General features: G+C 46.2%; 1 protein-coding gene across 2 annotated transcripts in view; it reads left to right on the forward strand.

Moving 5' to 3' along the window:
• The first annotated feature begins 45 nt into the window (after positions 1-45).
• LOC115459663 (kelch-like protein 36) overlaps positions 46-24,200 on the forward strand; it is a 41,470-nt gene continuing 17,315 nt past the window's right edge. The window contains exons 1-4 of one of the 2 annotated variants that reach the window (XM_030189469.1): positions 46-502; positions 8,123-8,321; positions 12,853-12,931; positions 20,186-21,259. In XM_030189469.1, coding sequence (XP_030045329.1) covers positions 12,872-12,931; positions 20,186-21,259 — 1,134 coding nt within the window. In that variant the 5' untranslated portion in view covers positions 46-502; positions 8,123-8,321; positions 12,853-12,871. The remainder of the gene's footprint in view (positions 503-8,122; positions 8,322-12,852; positions 12,932-20,185; positions 21,260-24,200) is intronic. The other variant, XM_030189470.1, reaches the window with a different exon arrangement.

Consider the following 24,200-nt stretch of genomic DNA (forward strand, 5'->3'; position numbering starts at 1 on the left):
CCGCTGGGCTCCGCCCCCGCCGGGGCCGCCCGATCCGTGCCAATCGCAAGAGGGAGGGAGAGAGAGAGGGAGGCCGCCCCCTCCTCCTCCGCCGACCGGCCCAGTGGTTTCCCCTGTGCAGCTTCCTCTGCAGCCCGGCCCGGGGTATTGCTGGGACTTCCACGGGCTTCCGGGGCCTACGGTGCAGGGCGATCGCAGGCTAAGCGCGGAAAAGAAGACGTTTAAATCCCCCCCGTCCTGGCACGCTTTGGAGGGATCGGAGCGGGGGCCCTGTCGATGCACAGAGGATCGGGCCGTGGTGGGGGTGCAGTGCACGGATAAACAAATGACTCCTGCAAGAGCTTTCTTCCGGGTACATGGCGACCGTGGAAGGGGATCTGGGGTGTTTTGTGAGACCCGTCCATCTTCCTGGGTGAGATCTGAGTTTAATTCGTGACCCCCCCCTCCCCCCAATCAAAGGACATCGAGCAATTTGGTGTCGGATTGAGCTCACGCTTTTCCGGTAAGTTTTCAGCTACAGAGTATATTTCCCTGTCTGCAGAGGGTTTATTGTACCCGAGACAGTGGAGGGTTAAGTGACTTGCCCAGTTACCTATTCTGGGAGGGGGCCGTCATGGTTTTAAACTTAGCTCCCAAAAGCAGTGTGGTATTTGTAGTCCACGATTGTATCGCTTCTGCGATTCCCATAATACACCGGGACCGGCCCAAAAGTCTCCCTCCTGAGTGACCTGGCAGCGACGGTGGCATTTGAACCCCTGTCTGCTCTGGTTCTCTGGCCACCGGTGTGGCTGGACTACACTTAAAGCCACAGAGATCCAATCCAAGGGAAGATCAATTGAAAAATGGGTGTAGTATGGTGTATAAGCATATAGCCCAAGCAGGCCCTGCTGTGTATTTGGGGGGGAGGAGGGGGGGGTGAACCCCACCTTGATGACGTTGGAAGGCAGGTCAACACTGTTAATCTAGAGACATAATACAGAATAGGACACTGGGTGATGAAGGTGCAGGTTAGGGTTACCATATGGCTCCAGAAAAAGGAGGACGGATTGAGCCAGCCGGGTTTTACTTCCATTGCTTTCCATTGAAAGCAATGGAAGTAAAACCCGGCTGGCGCAATTGCTTTCCATGGACTACACTTAAAGCCACAGAGATCCAATCCAAGGGAAGATCAATTGGAAAATGGGTGTAGTATGGTGTATAAGCATATAGCCCAAGCAGGCCCTGCTGTGTATTTGGGGGGGGGGTGAACCCCACCTTGATGACGTTGGAAGGCAGGTCAACACTGTTAATCTAGAGACATAATACAGAATAGGACACTGGGTGATGAAGGTGCAGGTTACTTGTCACTGGGCAGTGTGAGCACAAGTAATTAGTGCATAAGTGCTCAATACCCTGTTATCTCAACACTGAGAACATCTGTGGCCCTGACACATTTAGAGGGAATTTGGGCCCAGCTACGATGCTCCTTTCAAAGTGGGAACTGTATCTGAAGAGCTGCACCAGTAAGTGTTCTGCTGCAAGGATCTGGGGGTCAAGGAGCTGAGAAGGAAAGGGGGCAGATCTTATCAAATTTTATGTGGTGAAAAGCCTATTATTGCAGTCACACTGAGCATGGGACCCCCCCCCAGGGGTGTGGGCTGCAGGGGCGTAGCCAGACAACAGATCTTGGGTGGGCCTAGGCAAGAATTGGGTGGGCACCAAGTGTTCTTCTCCCCCCCCCCCCCTCAGCTGGTGGGAAAACGCTTCTTTCCACCTTGCCAGCTGGCATGCACTGAAAACTGAGCATGCGCAGGTGCCAATTGTCATGGAGAGTAGCGTTTTCGTTACCATCGGGAAAATCTTCAGCTGGCAGAGCTTGGGATTCCTGCCAGTTACCACTAAACGTGTGCTACTGTTGGGTGGGCCTGAGCCATAAATGGGTGGGCCCTGGCCTACCCAAGCCCACTTGTGGCTACGCCACTGGTGGGCTGATGGTGTGTCTATGGATAGCCTGCCCAAGCTGCATCCCCAGACAGGAACTCACAACCTACTGTTAGGGGGGAGGAAGAGAGAGAGTGTGTCGGAAGGGGTGGAGGAGAGAAGGGAAGGTGTAACAGTGCCATCATTGCCTCCCCTCCCCCAATCATTTTCAGGTGATGAGGCCTGGTCTGCTCACCACTTCACTATTTGCTACTTTATATAGTAACATAGTAGATGACGGCAGAAAAAGACCTGCACGGTCCATCCAGTCTGCCCAACAAGACAACTCATGTGTGCTACTTTTGTGTATACCCTACTTTGATTTGTACCTGTGCTCTTCAGGGCACAGACCGTATAAGTCTGCCCAGCACTAGCCCCGCCTCCCAACCACCGGCTCTGGCATAGACCGTATAAGTCTGCCCAGCACTATCCCTGCCTCCCACCACCGGCTCTGGCACAGACCGTATAAGTCTGCCCAGCGCTATCCCTGCCTCCCAACCTCCAGTCCTGCCTCCCACCACTGGCTCTGGCACAGACCGTATAAGTCTGCCCCGCACTATCCCCGCCTCCCAACCTCCAGCCCCGTCTCCTACTACCGGCTCTGCTATCCAATCTCGGTTAAGCTCCTGAGGATCCTATGTGCAGATTTGTGGGTGTGGATGGACGGACAGACCGACCGACCAACCCTCCTTCCCAAGGTGCTTCTCTTGAGGAACCAGACCTAAAATCTTATCTAGATGAGAGACTAAATACAGTTCTGATGAAAAAGGTCAAGTGCATGCGGAAGTCCTGTGCACTGGGGGAGGGGGGGTGGTGATTTGATGCATTCCTTCTCTATCGTTTGGACACCTAGTCTTGGTGTTTCTGAAATTGTATGTATGACTGTGACGTTTCATTTTGTTTGTAATTGTGTATCTCAATACAAAATTTTGAGTGAACTAAAAACGTATTTTTCAACTCTGAAACGGGAATTTACATTAGGAAATCCCGATATCGGATATCTCTTCAGTTTATTATGGGGGTAATTTATAATTGTGCACCATTCCTTTTCTTACACAGGAATACTTGCCCATAATATGCCCATAAATTAAGCCTGTGCGTGAAACAGAGCAGGTACAACATTTTAAAAGTGTTCCCCTGAATACAAAGCCTCCTTAACCTGCCCCCGGAAATATCTTCAGTCAGTCCGTGATCATGTACGGGCTGGCTGTGGGTACATAGCTTCATGTTCACACATCATGTACCATTTTAGAGAAGTTTATTTCTATGTGTAAAGCACTACTTTTATCACTTCAATACCATTTTATAATCAAACATTAGAAGGCAAGAAAGAATCCAATTACCTAAACTTCTAGAAGATGTTGAAGACCTAGGTGTAAATATTAAATGGGCGTCAGTGAGTGTTCTTTTAGCTAGATCTATACCCTATTTATTTATTGCATTTGTACCCCACATTTTCCCACCTATTTGCAGGCTCAATGTGGCTTACATAGTACGGTCAAAGGCGTTTGCCCAGTCGGTGGATAACAAATACAAAGTTGTATAGTGATCGTATGAGGTATAAGTGGAGGGTCAGAATGGATGAAGATTGCGTGTTGTCCTGTGCGATCATAGTCATGCTGTGTTGGTAGGTGAAGAGGGTTACGTGGGGTTGTTGGGGTAGGCCTTTTTGATTTCCTGAAGTTCAAGTGGTCGTGGATATCCAGTTCCAACCCATGTGCAGGCACCAGCATTGAATACATGGGTTTGTAAGGCCGGCTCTCTCTTTTGTGATTAAGTGCCATATTCAGTACTTAACTGCCTAAGTGAAACTGGATAAAGATAGGATTGTGTTTTATGCTGTCGGATTTGTCTGTAACTTAGGCGGTTAAGTGTTGAATAGTGACACTTAACAGCATAAGTGTCTGCTCCATGAGAACATAAGTGTCACCATATTGGTACAGACAAGGTCCATCAAACCCAGTATCCTTTTTCCAACAGCGGCCAATCCAGGTCGCAAGTATCTGACAGATCGCAAAAGAGTAAAACAGATTTTATACTACTTAATCCCAGGAATATGGCTTATGGACTTTTCTTTTAGGAAATTATCCAAACCTTTTTTTTTTTTTAAAACCCTGCTAAGCTAATAGGTTTTACCACATTCTCCTGGAATGAATTCCAGAGTTTAATTACATGTTGAGTGAAGAAATATTTTCTCCAGTTTGTTTTAAATTACGACTTAGTAGCTTCATTGCGTGCACGCTAGGCCTAGTACTTTTGGAGAGAGTAAACAAGCAATTCACGTCTGCCGTTCCACTCCACCCCCGGACCACCCTCAAAATTGGTAATTTTAAGTTTAGCAGTTAGTGCTGATATTTAGCAGCACTATCTGATTAAATGCCACTGAATAGTCCCACACAAGCGATTCAACCAACTGGGAGCCTCTCCTGCCCACTTAATTCACTTTGAATATTGACCCGCTAGCTTTTCAGTAAGATCTCTCTCTAGGTTTATATCTGTTTTTGGGAAGTGCAGAGCTCCTAAATGTCGCAGTCTTGCCGTGAGTTCTTTACCCCGACAAGCACTTCTCCATCGGGGGCCTCTGTGGGACGGCATCCCGTCGGCTGAACGCCACAGCCCTTTGTTTATCAGGCTAGCGGCAGGAACTTCCCTGGACGTCATGGGTCTGGACATATTTCACGGAAGCCCAAACCCTCTTCCTGGGCCTTCAGAACTCAGCTCTCCTGGCCTCGCCAGTGCCTGAGTTTCAACCTCGCTTAGCTTTTGAGCCACTGCTTTGTGTCCTTTTCTTTAGCTTCAGAGGTGACCTGTCTGCCGCGGTCAGGCCTACAACTGTGGTCCGAGGGCTCACTGCCCCGAATCAATGGGTTTTTGTTGAGATCGATTGGAGAAAAATTGTATTATTTCATGAGTTTGTTTATAAACTCTGGGGTGTGCTATTATATGAGTCCTTCTCCACTTCTATTAACAAAGGGGATGGGATTTGATATATCAGCTTTCTGTGGTTTCAATCAAAGTGGTTTACATATTATGTACAAGTAGTTATTTTGTACCTGGGGCAATGGAGGGTTAAGTGACTTGCCCAAGATCACAAGGAGCTGCAGTGGGAATCGAACCCTGTTCCCCTGGCTCTTGGGCCACTGCACTAACCATTAGGCTACTCCTCCGCTCTTTAGTACTACTACTACTATTTAGCATTTATATAGCGCTACAAACATACATAGAGGCTCATTTTCAAAGCACTTAGCCTCCCAAAGTTCCATAGAAACCTATGGAACTTAGCCTCCCAAAGTGCTTTGAAAATATGTCTCATAGTAACATAGTAGATGACGGCAGAAAAAGACCTGCCCGGTCCATCCAGTCTGCCCAACAAGATAACTCGTGTGTGCTACTTTTTGTGTATACCTTACCTTGATTTGTACCTGTCCTTTTCAGGGCACAGACCGTGCAAGTCTGCCCAGCACTATCCCCGCCTCCCAACCACCATCCCCGCCTCCCACCAACGGCTCTGGCACAGACCGTATAAGTCTGCCCAGCACTATCCCCGCCTCCCAACCACCAGCCCCGCCTCCCACCACCGGCTCTGGCACAGACCGTATAAGTCTGCCCAGCACTATCCCCGCCTCCCAACCACCAGTTCCGCCTCCCACCACCGGCTCTGGCACAGACCGTATAAGTCTGCCCAGCACTATCCCTGCCTCCCAACCACCATCCCCGCCTCCCACCACCGGCTCTGTCACCCAATCTTGGCTAAGCTCCTTAGGATCCATTCCTTCTGAACAGGATTCCTTTATGTTTATCTCACGCATGTTTGAATTCTGTTACTGTTTTCGTTTCCACCACCTCCCGCGGGAGGGCATTCCAAGCATCCACCACCCTCTCCGTGAAAAAATACTTCCTGACATTTTTCTTGAGTCTTACTAACTACTAACTAACATTTCTAAAGTGCTACTAGGGTTACGCAGCGCTGAGTCTTCCCCCCTTCAATCTCATTTCATGTGCTCTCATTCTACCACCTTCGCATCTCCGGAAAAGGTTCATTTGCGGATTAATACCTTTCAAATATTTGAACGTCTGTATCATATCACCCCTGTTTCTCCTTTCCTCCAGAGTATACATGTTCAGGTCAGCAGGTCTCTCCTCATACGTCTTGTAACGCAAATCCCGTACCATTCTCGTAGCTTTTCTTTGCACCGCTTCAATTCTTTTTACATTCTTAGCAAGATACGGCCTCCAAAACTGAACACAATACTCCAGGTGGGGCCTCACCAACGAGTTATACAGGGGCATCAACACCCACTTTCTTCTGCTGGTCACACCTCTCTCTATACAGCCTAACAACCTTCTAGCTACGGCCACCGCCTTGTCACACTGTTTCGTCGCCTTCAAATCCTCAGATACTACCCTGTTTCCCCGAAAGTAAGACATCCCCCGAAAATAAGACCTAGTAGAGGTTTTCCTGAATTGGTAGATATAAGGCCTCCCCCGAAAGTAAGACCTAGCAAATTTTTGTTTGAAAGCAGGGCCGCCGAGAGCCGGACAAGGCTGCCCCCGGGCCGCCCCCCCCCACATGAGGTCGCCAGGCCACCCCATCACCCACCCTCCGTCGCTCCCGGAACTAACCTTAAACGCCTCCTTTCACCTTCACAGCAAGCAGCAGGGCAGACCTCTCCTTCCTTCCGTGCCCCGCCCTCGCGGATGTTACGTCAGGCGAGGGCGGGACACGGAAGGAAGGAGTGGCCTGCCCTGCTGCTTGCTGCGAAGGTGAAAGGAGGCGTTTAAGGTTAGTTCCGGGAGCGACGGCGGGCAGGCGGGCCAACCCCGATCCAACCCCAATGTTTCCCCGAAAAATAAGACAGCCCCTGAAAATAAGACCTAGTGCATTTTTGGGGGCAAAAATTAATATAAGACAGTGTCTTATTTTCGTGGAAACACGGTATCACCCCAAGATCCCTCTCCCCGTCTGTACTTATCAGACTCTCCCCGCCTAACACATACGTCTCCCGTGGATTTCTATTCCCTAAGTGCATCACTTTGCATTTCTTCGCATTGAATTTTAATTGCCAAACCTTAGACCACTCTTCTAGCTTCCGTAGGTCCTTTTTCATGTTTTCCACTCCCTCCAGGGTGTCCACTCTGTTACAGATCTTAGTATCATCTGCAAATAGGCAAACTTTACCTTCTAACCCTTCGGCAATGTCACTCACAAATATATTGAACAGAATCGGCCCCAGCACCGATCCTTGAGGCACTCCACTACTCACCTTTCCCTCCTCCGAGCGAATTCCATTCACCACCACCCTCTGGCGTCTGTCCGTCAACCAGTTCCTAATCCAGTTCACCACTTCGGGTGCATACGCAGCGCTGCACAAACATAGAAGAAAGACAGTCCCTGCTCAAAGAGCTTACAATCTAATAGACAATAATAATAAAGCAAGCAAATCAATTAATGTGTAGAGGAAAGAGGAGGGTAGGTAGAAGCGAGAGGTATAAGTGGTTAGAAGTCAAAAGCAATGTTGAAGAGGTGGGCTTTCAATCTAGATTTAAAGATGGTCAAGGATGGGGCAAGACGTAGGGGCTCACTTTAGGTCGGTGTTTCTCAAGTTAGTCCTGGAGAGAACCCCCTTGCCAGTCAGATGTTCAGGATATGAATGTACATAAAAGAGATGTGCATACAATGAGGACAGTGTATACAAATCAATCTCATGCATATTCATTGTGGCTATCCCGAAAACCTGACTGGCAAGGGGGTTCTCCAGGACTGACTTGGATAAACACTGCCTTAAGTCTTATAAGTACATAAGCACTGCCACGCTGGGAAAAGACCAAAGGTCCATCAAGCCCAGCACTCCGTCTCTGACAGTGGCCAATCCAGGCCCCAAGAACCTGGCAAAACCCCAAAATTTAATAACGATCAATGGACTTTTCCTTCAGGAATCTGTCCAGACCCCCTTTAAATTCAGCAAGGCCAGCTGCCGTCACTACCTTCTCCGGCAATGAGTTCCAGAGTATAACCATTTTTCCCATTTTTCTATAATCTTATCTGTTGTCGTTATTCTCAAGTGTTTCTGTCTGGTATGAGATTGTGTTGACTGACATTTCTCACGCCTGACGCTGTGCTTGTTTTACATTAATCTGTGAATGCTGGGTATTTTTCTTACAGTTCCAGGGTTCTCTGTCTTTCTACAATGGTCCTTGTCGCTTCCCATACGAGACATGGCAGCAGTGGGAGAGGACAGGAGGGAATCTTTAAAGTCGCAGCGACCTGGTGGCTGGCTGCTCTTGTCGCCCAGTGACTCTGGGAAAGCACCCTGCTAATGCCCTGGATCCTCTCAGGGTGGCCAAAGTCCTCCTGAAGCCTGGTAAGTCCCCTTTCTGTTTGCAGATGGGAAATGTATACAGTGGGGGAAATAAGTATTTGATCCCTTGCTGATTTTGTAAGTTTGCCCACTGACAAAGACATGAGCAGCCCATAATTGAAGGGTAGGTTATTGGTAACAGTGAGAGATAGCACATCACAAATTAAATCCGGAAAAATCACATTGTGGAAAGTATATGAATTTATTTGCATTCTGCAGAGGGAAATAAGTATTTGATCCCCCACCAACCAGTAAGAGATCTGGCCCCTACAGACCAGGTAGATGCTCCAAATCAACTCGTTACCTGCATGACAGACAGCTGTCGGCAATGATCACCTGTATGAAAGACACCTGTCCACAGACTCAGTGAATCAGTCAGACTCTAACCTCTACAAAATGGCCAAGAGCAAGGAGCTGTCTAAGGATGTCAGGGACAAGATCATACACCTGCACAAGGCTGGAATGGGCTACAAAACCATCAGTAAGACGCTGGGCGAGAAGGAGACAACTGTTGGTGCCATAGTAAGAAAATGGAAGAAGTACAAAATGACTGTCAATCGACAAAGATCTGGGGCTCCACGCAAAATCTCACCTCGTGGGGTATCCTTGATCATGAGGAAGGTTAGAAATCAGCCTACAACTACAAGGGGGGAACTTGTCAATGATCTCAAGGCAGCTGGGACCACTGTCACCACGAAAACCATTGGTAACACATTACGACATAACGGATTGCAATCCTGCAGTGCCCGCAAGGTCCCCCTGCTCCGGAAGGCACATGTGACGGCCCGTCTGAAGTTTGCCAGTGAACACCTGGATGATGCCGAGAGTGATTGGGAGAAGGTGCTGTGGTCAGATGAGACAAAAATTGAGCTCTTTGGCATGAACTCAACTCGCCGTGTTTGGAGGAAGAGAAATGCTGCCTATGACCCAAAGAACACCGTCCCCACTGTCAAGCATGGAGGTGGAAATGTTATGTTTTGGGGGTGTTTCTCTGCTAAGGGCACATGACTACTTCACCGCATCAATGGGAGAATGGATGGGGCCATGTACCGTACAATTCTGAGTGACAACCTCCTTCCCTCCGCCAGGGCCTTAAAAATGGGTCGTGGCTGGGTCTTCCAGCACGACAATGACCCAAAACATACAGCCAAGGCAACAAAGGAGTGGCTCAGGAAGAAGCACATTAGGGTCATGGAGTGGCCTAGCCAGTCACCAGACCTTAATCCCATTGAAAACTTATGGAGGGAGCTGAAGCTGCGAGTTGCCAAGCGACAGCCCAGAACTCTTAATGATTTAGAGATGATCTGCAAAGAGGAGTGGACCAAAATTCCTCCTGACATGTGTGCAAACCTCATCATCAACTACAGAAGACGTCTGACCGCTGTGCTTGCCAACAAGGGTTTTGCCACCAAGTATTAGGTCTTGTTTGCCAGAGGGATTAAATACTTATTTCCCTCTGCAGAATGCAAATAAATTCATATACTTTCCACAATGTGATTTTCCGGATTTAATTTGTGATGTGCTATCTCTCACTGTTACCAATAACCTACCCTTCAATTATGGGCTGCTCATGTCTTTGTCAGTGGGCAAACTTACAAAATCAGCAAGGGATCAAATACTTATTTCCCCCACTGTATATTTATTTATTTGGATTTATTTATCGCCTTTTTGAAGGAATTCACTCAAGGCGGTGTACAGTAAGAATAGATCGAGCATGAGCAATAGGCAAATGGAGGCCAAATCCATTTTCACAGCCGGATTTCTGAAGTAAGATGATAGGACTGGCTGTACGGTGCAGTTCGGTCTTTGTGTGTGGCGCTAGGCATGGCCCCTTCCCAGTCCTATGTTATCTTAGGGGGTAACTGTTTTGCCACCTTTGAAAAAACCTATCCACTGGCTGACAGAATTGCAGTTAACTGTGTGAAAGAGTGTTAGCACATAGAACGAACTTGTCGTAATAAAAACGGAAAATCTGGTCTAGTGAGGTAATGAGACGCAAAAATATGCAAACTAGCTTATTATCAGCACAGTGATTAACGAACATGTGTTAGCTGCTTCCCGGATAAATTACATATGACAAATACTACAGTCACATGTGGAAACAGATGATGTTCGCTGACTTGGGTGCAGAAATGTTTATTTAAGATTTTTGATATACCGATCACCCTTTCTGGATCTAAGAAGTTTACAACTTCAAACAAATTTTAAAACGTAAAATAGAAAGCAGCTCCGATAGGAAAGACCCACTGCATGCACACAAGATCAAGAGCCATACTCTCAAAGAGACAATACTTGTGACTCTGGGCAAGTCACTTAACCCTCCATTGCCCCAGGTACAAATAAGTACCTGTATACAATATGTAAGCCGCATTGAGCCTGCCATAAGTGGGAAAGCGCGGGGTACAAATGTAACAAAAAAAAAAAAATGAAAATAATTGGGTAGGCAGTCCCGTTCTCCCGCCCCTGGGTTACAGATTGAAAGCCTGCTGATAATAGTATGCGTTCAATAGTGTTTTGAACTTCCTGTAGCTTTCCTCCGTCTGTATGTCCCTTGGTAGGCTATTCCATAACTCTGGTGCCTGGCAAAAGAAAGGCCTTTCCCTAGTAGTTACCCAATGAGCTTTTGATAACAAGAGTGTTGACATTCTGTGGTTTATGGCAGTGGTTCCCAAAACCTGGCCCTGGAGGCACCCCAGCCAGTCAGGTTTTCACGATACCCACAATGACTATTCATGAGAGAAATTTGCATGCACTGCCACCACTGCATACTGCTCTATCTTATGAATATTCATTGTGGGTATCCTGAAAACCTGACTGGCTAGGGTGCCTCCAGGGCCAGGTTTGGGGACCACTGGTCTGTGGGCTTCAGTTGGTTCAAATACTGGTCCTGATTTTCCAAGGCTCCATGCTCCTAATTTTGAGAGTTATTTCTTCTCTGACTTGGCAGGGGGGGTAGCTGTGTTCAGTACTGTGCTCTTTTATCTGTTCTGTGTCTCTGGCTTATCATTCTTGTGATTTTGATTTCATTCCTTCTTTTATTTTCTTGATTTTTAGAACGTACACCGCCTCGATTGCGGAATATCGAATACACGATAAATGTTAATTGGCCTCTCTGAAAATTTCCTAGGGCTGAGTATATAACTCTGTACTCAAAATGTCACTGAACTCCTAAATTTAGATGCAACAGGGGCGGACTGGTTTTAGTCACTGTGCTCATAAAATGGCAGTCCTAAATTTTATAAGCCTAAACTTTTAGACGCCTAAGTTAAGATGAATTTTCAGCTAATAACTTAAGGCTTATAAATTTGGCTGAAAATTGGGTACAAATTTAGCAGTTCAGCTTGTTTCGAATATTGGCCCCAAGGTTTAATGGTCGGTTCATTGACCTGTTGTCATGTCTTGTGTACTGTTTTTTTTTTTTTTTTTTAGCCATCTGCTTGATGCCATGAAGCCTACTTGGGGCATTGTCAATAAATCCAACCCTACTGCCACCGGAGGAATGCCCTTGGGTACTCCTTCCTGTTGAAACGCTGCCAAAAAAGCACCCAGGGGGGAATGAAGGGCTCCTTTGGGGCAGTGGAGGCTCTGCTGATCACAGCTTACATTTCAGAGAACGGTTGAAACCAAATGATTCCCAAACTTGCCTTGGGTCAGTGGTTCCCGAACCTGGTCCTGGAGGCACCCCGGCCAGTCAGGTTTTCAGGATACCCACAATGAATATTCATGAGAGCAATTTGCATGCAGTGGTGGCAGTGCATGTAGACTTCTCTCATGAATATTCATGGTGGGTATCCTGAAACCTGACTGGCTGGGGGTACCTCCAGGTTTGGGAACCACTGCCTTAGGGGAAGCCCAGCCAGTCAGGTTTTCAAGATATCTATGCATGAGATAGAGTTGCATACCAAGGAGGCAGTGTATGCAAATTGATCTTATGAATATTCATTGTGGATATCCTGAAAGCCTGACTGGCTGGGGGTACCTCCAGGTTTGGGAACCACTGCCCTGGGGGAACCCCAGCCAGTCAGGTTTTCAATATATCTATGCATGAGATAGATTTGCATACCAAGGAGGCAGTGTATGCAAATTGATCTTATGAATATTCATTGTGGATATCCTGAAAACCTGACTGGCTGGGGTACCTCCAGGTCCAGGTTTGGGAACCACTGCCCTGGGGGAACCCCAGCCAGTCAGGCTGTCAAGATATCTATGCATGAGATAGATTTGCATACCAAGGAGGCAGTGTATACAAATTGATCTTATGAATATTCATTGTGGATACCCTGAAAACCTGACTGGCTGGGGTTGCTCCAGGTCAGGCTTGGGAATCATTGGTCTACTGCAGTTTGTAGTTTTTTCCCAGTCTGTTGTTGGAGAACTTCCTACCTTTCCGGGTAGCAAAAGCAGAGTCCTGCAGCGGTTCTTAGTACTGTACGTACGGACCTTGAACGGGTTGATCCCGAGACAGCTCCTGCGACCTTATTCGCAGGGAAGATGAGATTCATTAATTTTGTTTCCTGTTTTCTTGTTTTGGAAGGGGCACTCAGCAACCTAGCATGGAAGGAGCCAAGCAATCGAGAGTGTCCCGCCCACACAAGATCAGCGAGTCTTCAAAGGTCTGTAAATCACTCAGCCATGAAGGCACGCCGAGCAGATCAAATGAGTAATAATCTAATTATTATGGGCTACACTTACTGATGGGCATTACTATGTTATTACAAGTCCCTTTAATGCACGTTAACTAAGGGGCCATTAAAGTTTAGCATGCCCTAACATAATTAGCGAGCGCTAAATGCTGCACATTCTATTTTATACCCATAGCCGCCGAGAGGAGGGGGCAGGGGGCACAAAATTCCCCGGGCCCGGCGCCGCAGTCCCACCCGCCCTCCGTCGTCGACCGTCTGCACCCTGCATTGAAACACAGTCTCACTTCCGTGAAAGCAGCGCTGCAGGCAGCAGTACGCCTCCCTTCGAGCCTCCTTCCCTCCCTGTTCGCCCTCATCTGATGTAACTTCCGCGAGGGCGGGACACAAGGAGGGAAGGAGGGCCGAAGGGAGGCATTCTGCTGCCTGCAGCACTGCTTTCACAGAGGTGAGACTGCGATTTCAATGCAGGGGGCCTGGCCCGGTGGCAGACGGAGGGGGGGAGCGGCGACGGCGACCTTGGAGGGGGGGGGGGCGGGGCGGCGAGGGTGGCAGGGGCGGGCCCTGTTTATACCTAAGGGCCATCTGGCACTTAGCACACGCTAATATCCATTACTTTGCGCTAAACATTTAACGTGATAGCGCACTTCATTAAATCTAGCGCTAAATATGTTACAGGCTGGGACTGTGAGTTTGATTCTGGAGCATCCGGGCTTACTGGGTAGATGGGTTTAGGATCATTCCAGGGTTCTGAAGAGGAGATTTCTCTTCTGATCTTTGTGTGATAGGTCCCAGTTTACTAGGTATGGCTGGGGAGAGTATGGGTGTGAAAGTTGATACCTTATCTGTATGTATGTACTCTGCTGCAGATGACATTTGGCTGTCAGGGCTCAGCTGTTGCAGCTCTGGCTTCTGGGGGGTCTGTGTGTGCAGTGACAGGAGTGTGTTTTCCAAAGAGCAGAGGTAGGCAAAGAGACAGTGTGGAAGACGATAGATGCCTGAGCCTCATGGCTAGAGGGGAAAGACAGGCTGGGGGATAGCTGAGGCTAGTCGGCTTGCTCCGGTCTGGTCAACAGTGGGGAGGCGGGGGAAGAGAATGCTTGCATAGGGCAGTGTTTCCCAAGTCCGATCCTGGAGTACCCCTTTCAGTCAGGTTTTCAGGATATCCACAATGAATATTATCTATCGTCCAGCAGCATCTATTCCACTTATAACCAAACTCATGGAAGGGATAGTGACGAAACAATTCACTGAATATCTAAACTCAATTCTGCACGAATCTCAATCAGGATTTCGGTCAAATCATAGCACCGAAACTGTTCTAGTGTCCGCAATGAATTCATTCAAACAAGCAATTGCAACTGGTAACAACGTACTCCTCCTACAATTCGACATGTCCAGTGCCTTTGACATGGTTAATCATGAAATACTATTACACATACTAGAATACTTCGGAGTAGGAGGCACAGTTCTCAAATGGTTCGAAGGATTCCTAACCACAAGATCATACCAAGTAACAACGAACGCGGAAAGATCACCCCCATGGATACCTGAATGTGGAGTCCCCCAAGGATCCCTCCCTCTCACCAACCTTATTCAACCTCATGATGATACCTTTAGCCAAACTTCTAGCCAACCAAAACCTCAACCCCTAAATATATGCAGATGACGTCACAATCTACATCCCGTTCAAACATGATCTAAATGAAATCACCAACGAGATCAACCAAAGCCTCCAAACAATGCACACATGGGCAGATGCATTCCAACTAAAACTTAACACAGAAAAAACACAATGTCTTGTACTCACCTCGCAACATAACACAAAAAACTTCTCCACCATAATCACACCATACTGTCCTCTTCCTGTCTCTCAAAACTTGAAAATTCTTGGAGCCACCATAGATTGAAACCTCACCCTTGATACCCATGTGAAAAATACGACGAAAAAGATGTTCTACTCCATGTGGAAACTCAAAAGAGTAAAACCTTTCTTCCCGAGATACATCTTCCGTACCCTGGTACAGTCAATGGTAATAAGTCATCTGGACTACTGCAATATACTGTACGCTGGCTGTAAAGAACAGACTATCAAAAAACTCCAAACTGCCCAGAATACTGCCGCCAGACTCATATTTGGAAGAACTAAATATGAAAGTGCAAAACCCTTAAGAGAGAAACTTCAGTGGCTCCCACTTAAGGAACGAATTGCATTCAAAATCTGCACGATTGTACACAAAATCATTCACGTAGACGCCCCAATATACATGTCTAACCTCGTGGACCTACCTCCCACAAACGCCACAAGATCATCCCGCAAATTTCTCAACCTGCACTTCCCCAGCTGTAAAGGACTAAAATACAAGCTGATGCATGCCACTTCCTTCTGTTACATGAGCACGCAGTTATGGAACGCACTACCTACAGACCTGAAAACAATCAACGATATAATTATCTTTCGCAAAGCTCTGAAGACATACTTTTTCAACAAAGCCTACAATGAGAACCGATAACCGACAACCTCATTAATTCACCTCACCACCCACTCAGTTATGAAGATCCACCTACATAACCCCCGATCACTCGCTCCCTTCTTCTCTCTCCCCTACTCAATCTCTGCACAATACTAACTGTATATGATATCTTGTACATTGTTAACATTATGTAAGCCACATTGAGCCTGCAAATAGGTGGGATAATGTGGGATACAAATGCAATAAATAAATAAATAAATAAATAAATATGTATGTATGAAAGACATTTGCATATAATGGAAGCAGTGTATGCAGATCAAGTTCATGCGTATTCATTGTGGATATCCTGAAAACCTGATTGGCAAAGGGATACTCCAGGACTGGACTTGGAAAACACTGATAGGCCCTGGGAAGGAATGACTGTGCTGGGTTTGGGAAGGGAGAAATATGCACTCTTGGTGATTGATAGCTTGTTTTCACTGTAACGCTCCATGTTAGAATACCCAGCGTCACGAAAAGAAGTTCCACACTCTATTCAATACTGATGTCAGTGTCTCACGTTCTGCCCAGCACTTTTCAGAGCGCCAGCGTTTCCCCTAGGGAACCTCAATACTGTAACCACTGAGGGGTTCCAAACTCCCTCCAGTGCTCTCCCCAGTGCTGTGGCTGTGTCAGAGCACTTGATCACTCCCCAGGATAATTTCCATCGTTTTGAACTTTATACTGTAGGGCGGAAGTCATTCATTCATTCATTCATTCATTTGAGTATTTATATACTGCTTAGACCTCAGTGGTTTATAGTTTTAATTTTTACTGTTACTGGGTCTGTCCCTAGTGTGCTCACAATCTTAAGTAGTACATTGTACTACTTTTGTACCTGGGGTAACAGAGGGTTAAGTGACTTCCCCAGGATCTCATCCCACTGCTGACCATCGGGGTAGCAGCAGGAATTGAACCCAGTTCCTCAGGTTCACAACCTGCTACACTAATCATTACATAAGTACATAAGTAATGCCACACTGGGAAAAGACCAAGGGTCCATCGAGCCCAGCATCCTGTCCATGACAGCGGCCAATTCAAGCCAAGGGCACCTGGCAAGCTTCCCAAACGTACGAACATTCTATTAATGTTATTCCTGGAACTGTGGATTTTTCCCAAGTCCATTTAGTAGTGGTTTATGGACTTGTCCTTTAGGAAACCGTCCAACCCCTTTTTAAACTCTGCTAAGCTAACCGCCTTCACCACGTTCTCAGGCAACGAATTCCAAAGTTTAATTATGCGTTGGGTGAAGAAAAAGGCATCCAAAGTTAAGTGCCGGGATGATCCGCTGTAAGCTATTATTCCGTAAAGGGCATTCCACGTAGAGCACCCTTTACAGAATTCTAGCTCAGTGTACATTTCGCACCTAACTTGTCAAAAGCTGGCATCCAACTAATGGCAGATAGGAGCAGAAATGACAGTATTTTATAACATTGAGCCTAAATTCTGAGAACGCCCCTGGTCCATCCCTCCAATGGCCACACCCCATTTGGAGTTGCATACTATGAAAATCAGGCACACATGTTGTAGACTAGAGTGAGGGGAATCTCTGCTTGTAAATCCTAATGACTGCAATTAACACCAGTAATTGATTTCACCTGATTAGCTAACTAGTTTACACGCAGTTCTGGAATCCACGGGCGACCTATACAGAATTCGGCAGATAATGTTCTGTTGCTGTCACTATAAGATAACTGAAATGATTAAAATGCAACTCATTTCTTTACACAATGGGGAAGTTAATTTAATACAGTGATTTACAGCCTGCTGTATCCCATAGAACTCAAAATAAATAAATCAAACATAGAATTAAATTGTAAATAAAAAATAAGGGGCCCTTTTACTAAACCGTGGCAAAATTTGCAGCTTATCGCAAAGTAGAGAGGTGTGGTAGCCGTGTTAGTCCACTCTTAAAGGTTATCAATAGAAATCAAACAAAATAAAACAGCTTATCGTAGAAATATACCACGTGGTAGATGCAAAATTTAGCCAGTAGGGGTGGAACCAACATTTTCTAATGCTGGTTTATTTATTTATTTATTTTATTTGTTACATTTGTACCCCGCATTTTCCCACGGATTTTGCGGGCTCAGTGTGGCTTACATAGTACCGTAATGGCATTCGCCAGTTCGGTTGATAACAGATACAGGTTGTAATGTGGTCTGATGAGGTAGGTGTGTATCAGGCAACAGGAGGGTCGAAGGGAATGCAGGTTGTATATTGTCCAGTAAGATCATTGGTTATGCTGTGTTGCTGGGTTTGGGGATTTACGGTGGGTCGGTGGGGTAAGCCTTTTTGAAGAGGTTGGTTTTTAGATATTTCCTGAAGTTTAAATGGTGATTGATTGTTTTTCACAGCTTATTCCATAGTTATGCACTTACGTAGGAGAAGCCAGATGCGTAAGTTGTTTTGTATTTAAGTCCTTTGCAATTAGGGTGGTGTAGGTTTAGGTATGATCGTGATGATCGGATTCTGTTTCTGGTTGGTAAATCTATGAGGTCTATCATCAGCCTTATTTTGGAAAGTGATGGGCGCCCAGATTTCGACCCAAATCGGGAGATGGGCGCCCATCTTGCGAAGGCGCCCAAATCGGTATAATCCAAAGCCGATTTTAGGTGCCTGCAACTGCACTTCGTTGCGGGAACGAACAAAGTTGATGGGGGCGTGTCGGAGGCGGGACTGGGGTGTGTTTATCGGCCGAGCAGAGATGGGCGCCTTCGGCCAATAATCGAAAAACAAATGGCCGTTTTTAGCGAGAATTTAGGTCACCTTTTTTTTTACCCTTTTTTTTTCACGAACAAGTCCCAAAAAAGTGCCCTAAATGACCAGATGACCAGCGGAGGGAATCGGGGATGACCACCCCTGACTCCCACAGTGGTCACTAACCCCCTCCCACCAAAAAAAAAAACTTTAACAACTTTTTTTTTCCAGCTTGTATGCCAGCCTCAAATGCCATACCCAGCTCCATCACAGCAGTATGCAGGTCCCTGGAGCAGTTGTTAGTGGGTGCAGTGGACTTCAGGCAGGTGGACCCAGGCCCATCCCCCCCTACCTGTTACACTTGTGGTGGTTAATGTTGAGCCCTCCAAAACCCCCCAAAACCCACTGTACCCACATCTAGGTGCCCCCCTTCAGCCATAAGTGCTATGGTAATGGTGTAGAGTTGTGGGCAGTGGGTTTGGGGGGGATTTGGGGGGCTCAGCACCCAAGAGAAGGGAGCTATGGACTTGGGAGGTACTTAACTTTTTTTTTTTACTTGTTCCAAGTGCCCCCTAGGGTGCCTGGTTGGTGTCCTGGCATGTGAGGGGGACCAGTGCACTACGAATCCTAGTAGCGCCATAGAAATGATAAGTAGTAGTAGTGTTTGGGATTCTGGAATCTTGCTTCTCTTTGGGATTCCGGAATCTTGCTACTCTTTGTCCTTATCTCTTGTTTGTCCTGTTTGTCTGTCCTAATTAGATTGTAAACTCTGTCGAGCAGGGACTCTCTTCATGTTCAAGGGTACAGCGCTGCGCACGTCTAGTAGCGCTATAGAAATGATAAGTAGTGGTAGTAAGTAGTATTAAGGGCCAGATTCAGTAAATATTGCCCAAAAATAGGAGCTGGAAAGATCCATGCTAAGTTAGTATTCAGCAAAGGATGCTTGGCGCAGAGTAACTATTGCTGAATACTAGTTTAGCGTGGAATTCACGCCTAACTTTGGGTGCCAGCATTTACGCCTGCTGAAACCCATGGTAAACCCCTTCACCCAGCAACACAGCATGACTATAATCGTACTGGACAACACGCAATCTTCATCCCTTCCGACCCTCCACATATACCTCATTCGATCACTATACAACCTTGTATTTGCTATCAACCGATTGGGCAAACGCCTTTGATGGTACTATGTAAGTCACATTGAGCCTGCAAATAGGTGGGAAAATGCGGGATACAAATGCAACAAATAAATGGTAAATGCTAGGGCCCAATTTTCAGCAGATCTTACAGTATTCTCTAACGTGACGCCTACATTCTGGGAATGCCTGCTGATCCTCCCACGTGCCTCCCATAGCCACGCCCCTTTGGGGGATGGACACTACGGAATTGAGGCGTGAATATTAATAGAAAAGCATCTGGGGCAGGGGCGTAGGTATCTCCAAAGTGGTACCAATTAACGGCAATTATTGATTGTTAAAAATCCTAAAAAGCACAAGGAGCCTTCAAAGATGGTAGCGTCTCGACTGTACTTAATCTGACCCGACACGGTCTGGGTTTCAGCAACCAATGCCTGTGTCAGAGGTCTGTTCTCTCCAGGTAATTCAATGGTCAAAAACAAACTTGTCTCGAAAAAGACGTCTACTCAAAACTTCATAAAGAGACGCTGAGAAAGCTTGAGAACAAGTTATACATCCAGTCAAATGTTCCTTGATATGAAAGTGGCCAAGCACCTGTCTCTTTCAAGACAAATTTGTCTCTGACCATTGGATTATCTATTTTCTTTGAAGACAGTAGACCCCTGAAGCAGGCATTCGTTGCCAAAATGCGGACCATGTCGGGTCAGATTAATAAAGTACAGCTGAGACGCTACCATCTTCCAAGACGGCTTGTGCTTTTTTTGGATATTTAGCTTTTGTTGCTTTGCTTTTGGATTCCCTCTACCTCTGCAGCATTCAATTATTGTTTGTTGACGCCTCATTTAATTACCTTGACTCTTTTTTTTTTTTATTTGTAGTTGTACCGATGGGTTGACCATACCAGCCTGGTACTCCTGGGTCTGAATGAGCAGAGGCAGAAGGGCCTGTTCTGTGACATCTTCCTGGTGGCTGATGAACAGAGAGTCCCTGCCCATCGGAATCTCCTGGCAGTCTGCAGCGACTACTTCAAGTCCATGTTCACCTTGGGTATGCGGGAGGCCTATCAGAAGGAGGTGGAGCTGATCGGCACCTCCTACCTTGGCCTTAAAGCTGTGATCGACTTCCTCTACAGCGGTGAGCTGTCCCTGGATGGAGGGAACATCGATTACGTACTGGAGACTGCACATCTCCTGCAGATTTGGAAGGTGGTGGACTTCTGCTGTGAGTATCTGGAGAGTGAGGTGAATGAGGAGAATTACTTGTATCTCCAGGAACTGGCTTCCATATACAGCCTGGAGCACCTGGACGCGTACCTTGATCACTTCATCCTGCAGAACTTCGGAACGCTTTCCTTCACGCCTGCTTTCCTGCAGACGGTTTCTGTCCAAAAACTGTGCCACTATCTGGACAGTAACGAGGTGCAGCAGGAGTGCGAACACGATCTTCTGCAAGCTGCCTTACAGTGGCTGACTCAGAGTCCAGAAAGGGAGAACCAGGCATATCGGGTTCTAGAAAACATTCACTTCCCCTTGATCCCCAAGAACGATCTCCTTCATCAGGTCCGGCCCGCCATCCGTTCCCTCCTTCCCAAGGAATCCAACTACGAGGGCTTCCTGGAGGAGGCGGTGGCCTACCACAACAACGTCACAGCTCAGCCGGTGATGCAGAACAAACGGACCCTGCTGCGAGGGGACAGGGAGAGGCTCCTGTTTGTGGGCGGGGAGGTCTCGGAGCACTGCCTGGAGCTTAGCGATGACATCTGCTACTTGGACGATAAAAATGAGCAGTGGGTCTCGGAGAACCACCTGCCAGCGCGGCGCAGCCATCACTGCGTGGCGGTGTTGGGGGGTTTCATCTTCATAGCCGGAGGCAGCTTCTCAAGAGATAACGGAGGGAATGCGGCTTCCAGTCTCCTCTACAGGTATGATCCCCGCTGCGACCAGTGGATAAAGGTGAGACCCCGAGCTCGTGTTTTTATTCAAGGAAAGGAGGGAAGGTGTGACAGGGTCACTGTAATGATACCTTTCTAGTCGTATGGTGCTCTTTCATAGAAAGGAAAAAATGTCGTTCAAGCAATCAAAAAACATTCTATATGGATTTACAAAAAAAACATATACTGAGAAGAGACCAGAAGTGGGAGGGTGCTGAACAAAGCGCCTCCCCGGAAATTCAGAATTAGTGAATTGTTTATTTATTTGTTTATAAAATGTTATTTACTTCCAGTGCAATGTAAACCATCTTCAGTGATCTAAAACAAACTAAGAGTGATGCATCAATAAGAACATTTATAAGCATAATGCAGTAATTTAAAAACAGAGTGATATTCTCTTCTGTCTAGTCCAGGTTATTTCATTGTGATGCAATGGCTAATATTATTATTTTTTTCTTTTTTTTTGCATTTGATCAGAGAAGGGTCAGAGTGATCACACGTCAGTATTGTACAAACCCAGACCGCAGGTCAAGGAGTAAATCCTGGCACGTGCAAGATAGTAGGGGATAAATTTGATGTAGGTTTTTTCAGAATCAAGGCCCCCCCCCCCCCCCGCACCATCTTGCAGCAAATTCCAGAGTTTAATTACACGTTGAGCGAAGAAAATGTTTCTCCCGATCCGTTTTAAATTTACTACTTTGTAGCTTCATCGTGTGCCCCCTAGTCCTAGTATTTTTGGAAAGAGTAAACAAGCGATTCACGTCTACCCATTCCACCCCACTCATTATTTTATAGACCTCTATCATATCTCCCCTCAGCTGTCTTTTCTCCAAACTGAAGAGCCCTAACCACTTTAGCCTTTCCTCATAGGGAAGTCGTCCCTTCCCCTTTATCATTTTCGTTGCCCTTCGCTGTACCTTTTCTAATTCTACTACATCATTTTTGAGATGCAGTGACCAGAACTGCACAAAGTATGCAAGGTGCAGTTGCACCATGGAGCGATACAAAGGCGTTATAACATCCTCATTTTTATTTTCCATTCCTTTCCTAATAATACCTAACATTCTATTTGCTTTTATAGCCGTAGCAGCACACTGAGCAGAAGGTTTCAAAGTATTGGCAACGATGACTCCTAGTCATTGACTTTTAACGTGGAACCTTGCATCACATAGCTAAAGTTCGGGTTCCTCTTTCCCATATGCATCACTTTGCACTTGTTCACATTAAACATCATCTGCCATTTGGATGCCCAGTCTCGTAAGGTTGTCTTGCAATTTTTCACAATCCTCTTGTGATTTAACAACTTTGAATAACTTTGTTTCGTTGGCAAACTTAATTACCTCACTAGTTACTCCCATCTTTAGATCATTTATAAATATTTTAAAAAGCAGCGGTCCCAGCACAGACCCCTGGGGAACCCCACTATCTACCCTTCTCCATTGAGAATACTGACCATTTAACCCTAGTCTCTGTTTTCTAACTTTTAACCAGTTTTTAATCCACAATAGGACACTACCTCCTATTCCATGACTTTCCAATTTCCTCTGGAGTCTTTCATGAGGTGCCTTGTAAAAATCCAGATACACAATATCGACTGTCTCACCTTTATCCACATGTTTTTTCACCCCTTCAAAGAAATGTAGTAGATTGGTGAGGCAAGATTTCCCTTCACTAAATCTATGTTGGCTTTGTCTCATTTATCCATGCTTTTGAATATTCTCTGTAATTTTGTTCTTTATAATAGTCTCTACCATTTTGCCCGGCACCGACGTCAAGCTCATTGGTCTGTAATTTCACCTCTGGAACCCTTTTTAAAAATCGGTGTTACATTGGCCACCTTCCGGTACCATGCTTGATTTTAAAGATAAATGACATATTATTAACAATAGTTCTGCAAGTTCATTTTTCAGTTCTATCAATACTCTGTGTGCAAACGGTATTTCGCCCTCCTTCTAGGGACCGAGAATGCCATCTCTTAAACCTGGGGTCTTACAGCTTCAAGAGCAAAAAGAAAACGCACCCAAGGATTAGTATTTTGTTCCATTCAAAGTTATCGGCAGGGTAATAGTATTTCCCAAAGCGATCAGAATAGAAAGAGAGAGAACATGGAGGATGAGCCCAAACAGAGCATCATGGCTTAGAAATCGAATTACCAAGAAACTGGTCCTCTTTCGTTCGCATCGCCAATGATGCATCAAAGTATTGCATATGGTCCAAGTCAATCATCATGTTTTAAACGTAAGCATGCCTACATTTTTTTTTTCTGTCGATAAGCAGGATTGAGTCGGGAACACAGGTGGGTGACGTCGTCCGACGCTGCCAGGACAGAGCTGGTCTCCCAGAGCTCAGAACGTAGCGCGCAGTGGTCTCCTCACCTCCTCGGTTATGTTCTTCTGCTCTGCTGAACGGACGTGTGACAGAGCTCACCCAACAAAATGAATTCTTTTATTGCTGTCCCTAATTTTATACAGTAGATCGTCAGCGTTCTTCAGATATTTATTTTCATTTCTTTTTGAGAATGTTGACTCTTAATTGTGCCCTTACTGTGCTGAAAAGCTCCATTTAGAGGACCTACACTGCTCTGCTTCAGCCCCAATCAAAATCTGGAAAGCCACAAGTTCTGTATAGTCACGTCACTAGCCCGTCATTCGGACCATCTTAGTGACTTTTTTTTTTTTTTTTTTTTTAAATTTAAAGGAGATCTTTATTGAAAGCCAAAAACCAAAATATAAGAATAAGTATATAAACCAGTAAAGAAAAACACATGTTTTACAGCACTTCCCAAAGTAACCATCCTCTACAGAGTCCCTTATCGATGGAGTCCTCCATTTCCTTTTACATTTTATAAACCCATTAAACCTGCCCCCCCCCCCCCCACACACACACACCTTCCAACAGGAAACCACTTAATCCAAAGATCAGCCCCACCAAAATCCTCCCCCTCATACATCACGCCATTTATA

The sequence above is a fragment of the Microcaecilia unicolor genome, unplaced genomic scaffold, assembly GCF_901765095.1.
Source record: "Microcaecilia unicolor unplaced genomic scaffold, aMicUni1.1, whole genome shotgun sequence".
Lineage (NCBI taxonomy): Eukaryota > Metazoa > Chordata > Amphibia > Gymnophiona > Siphonopidae > Microcaecilia > Microcaecilia unicolor.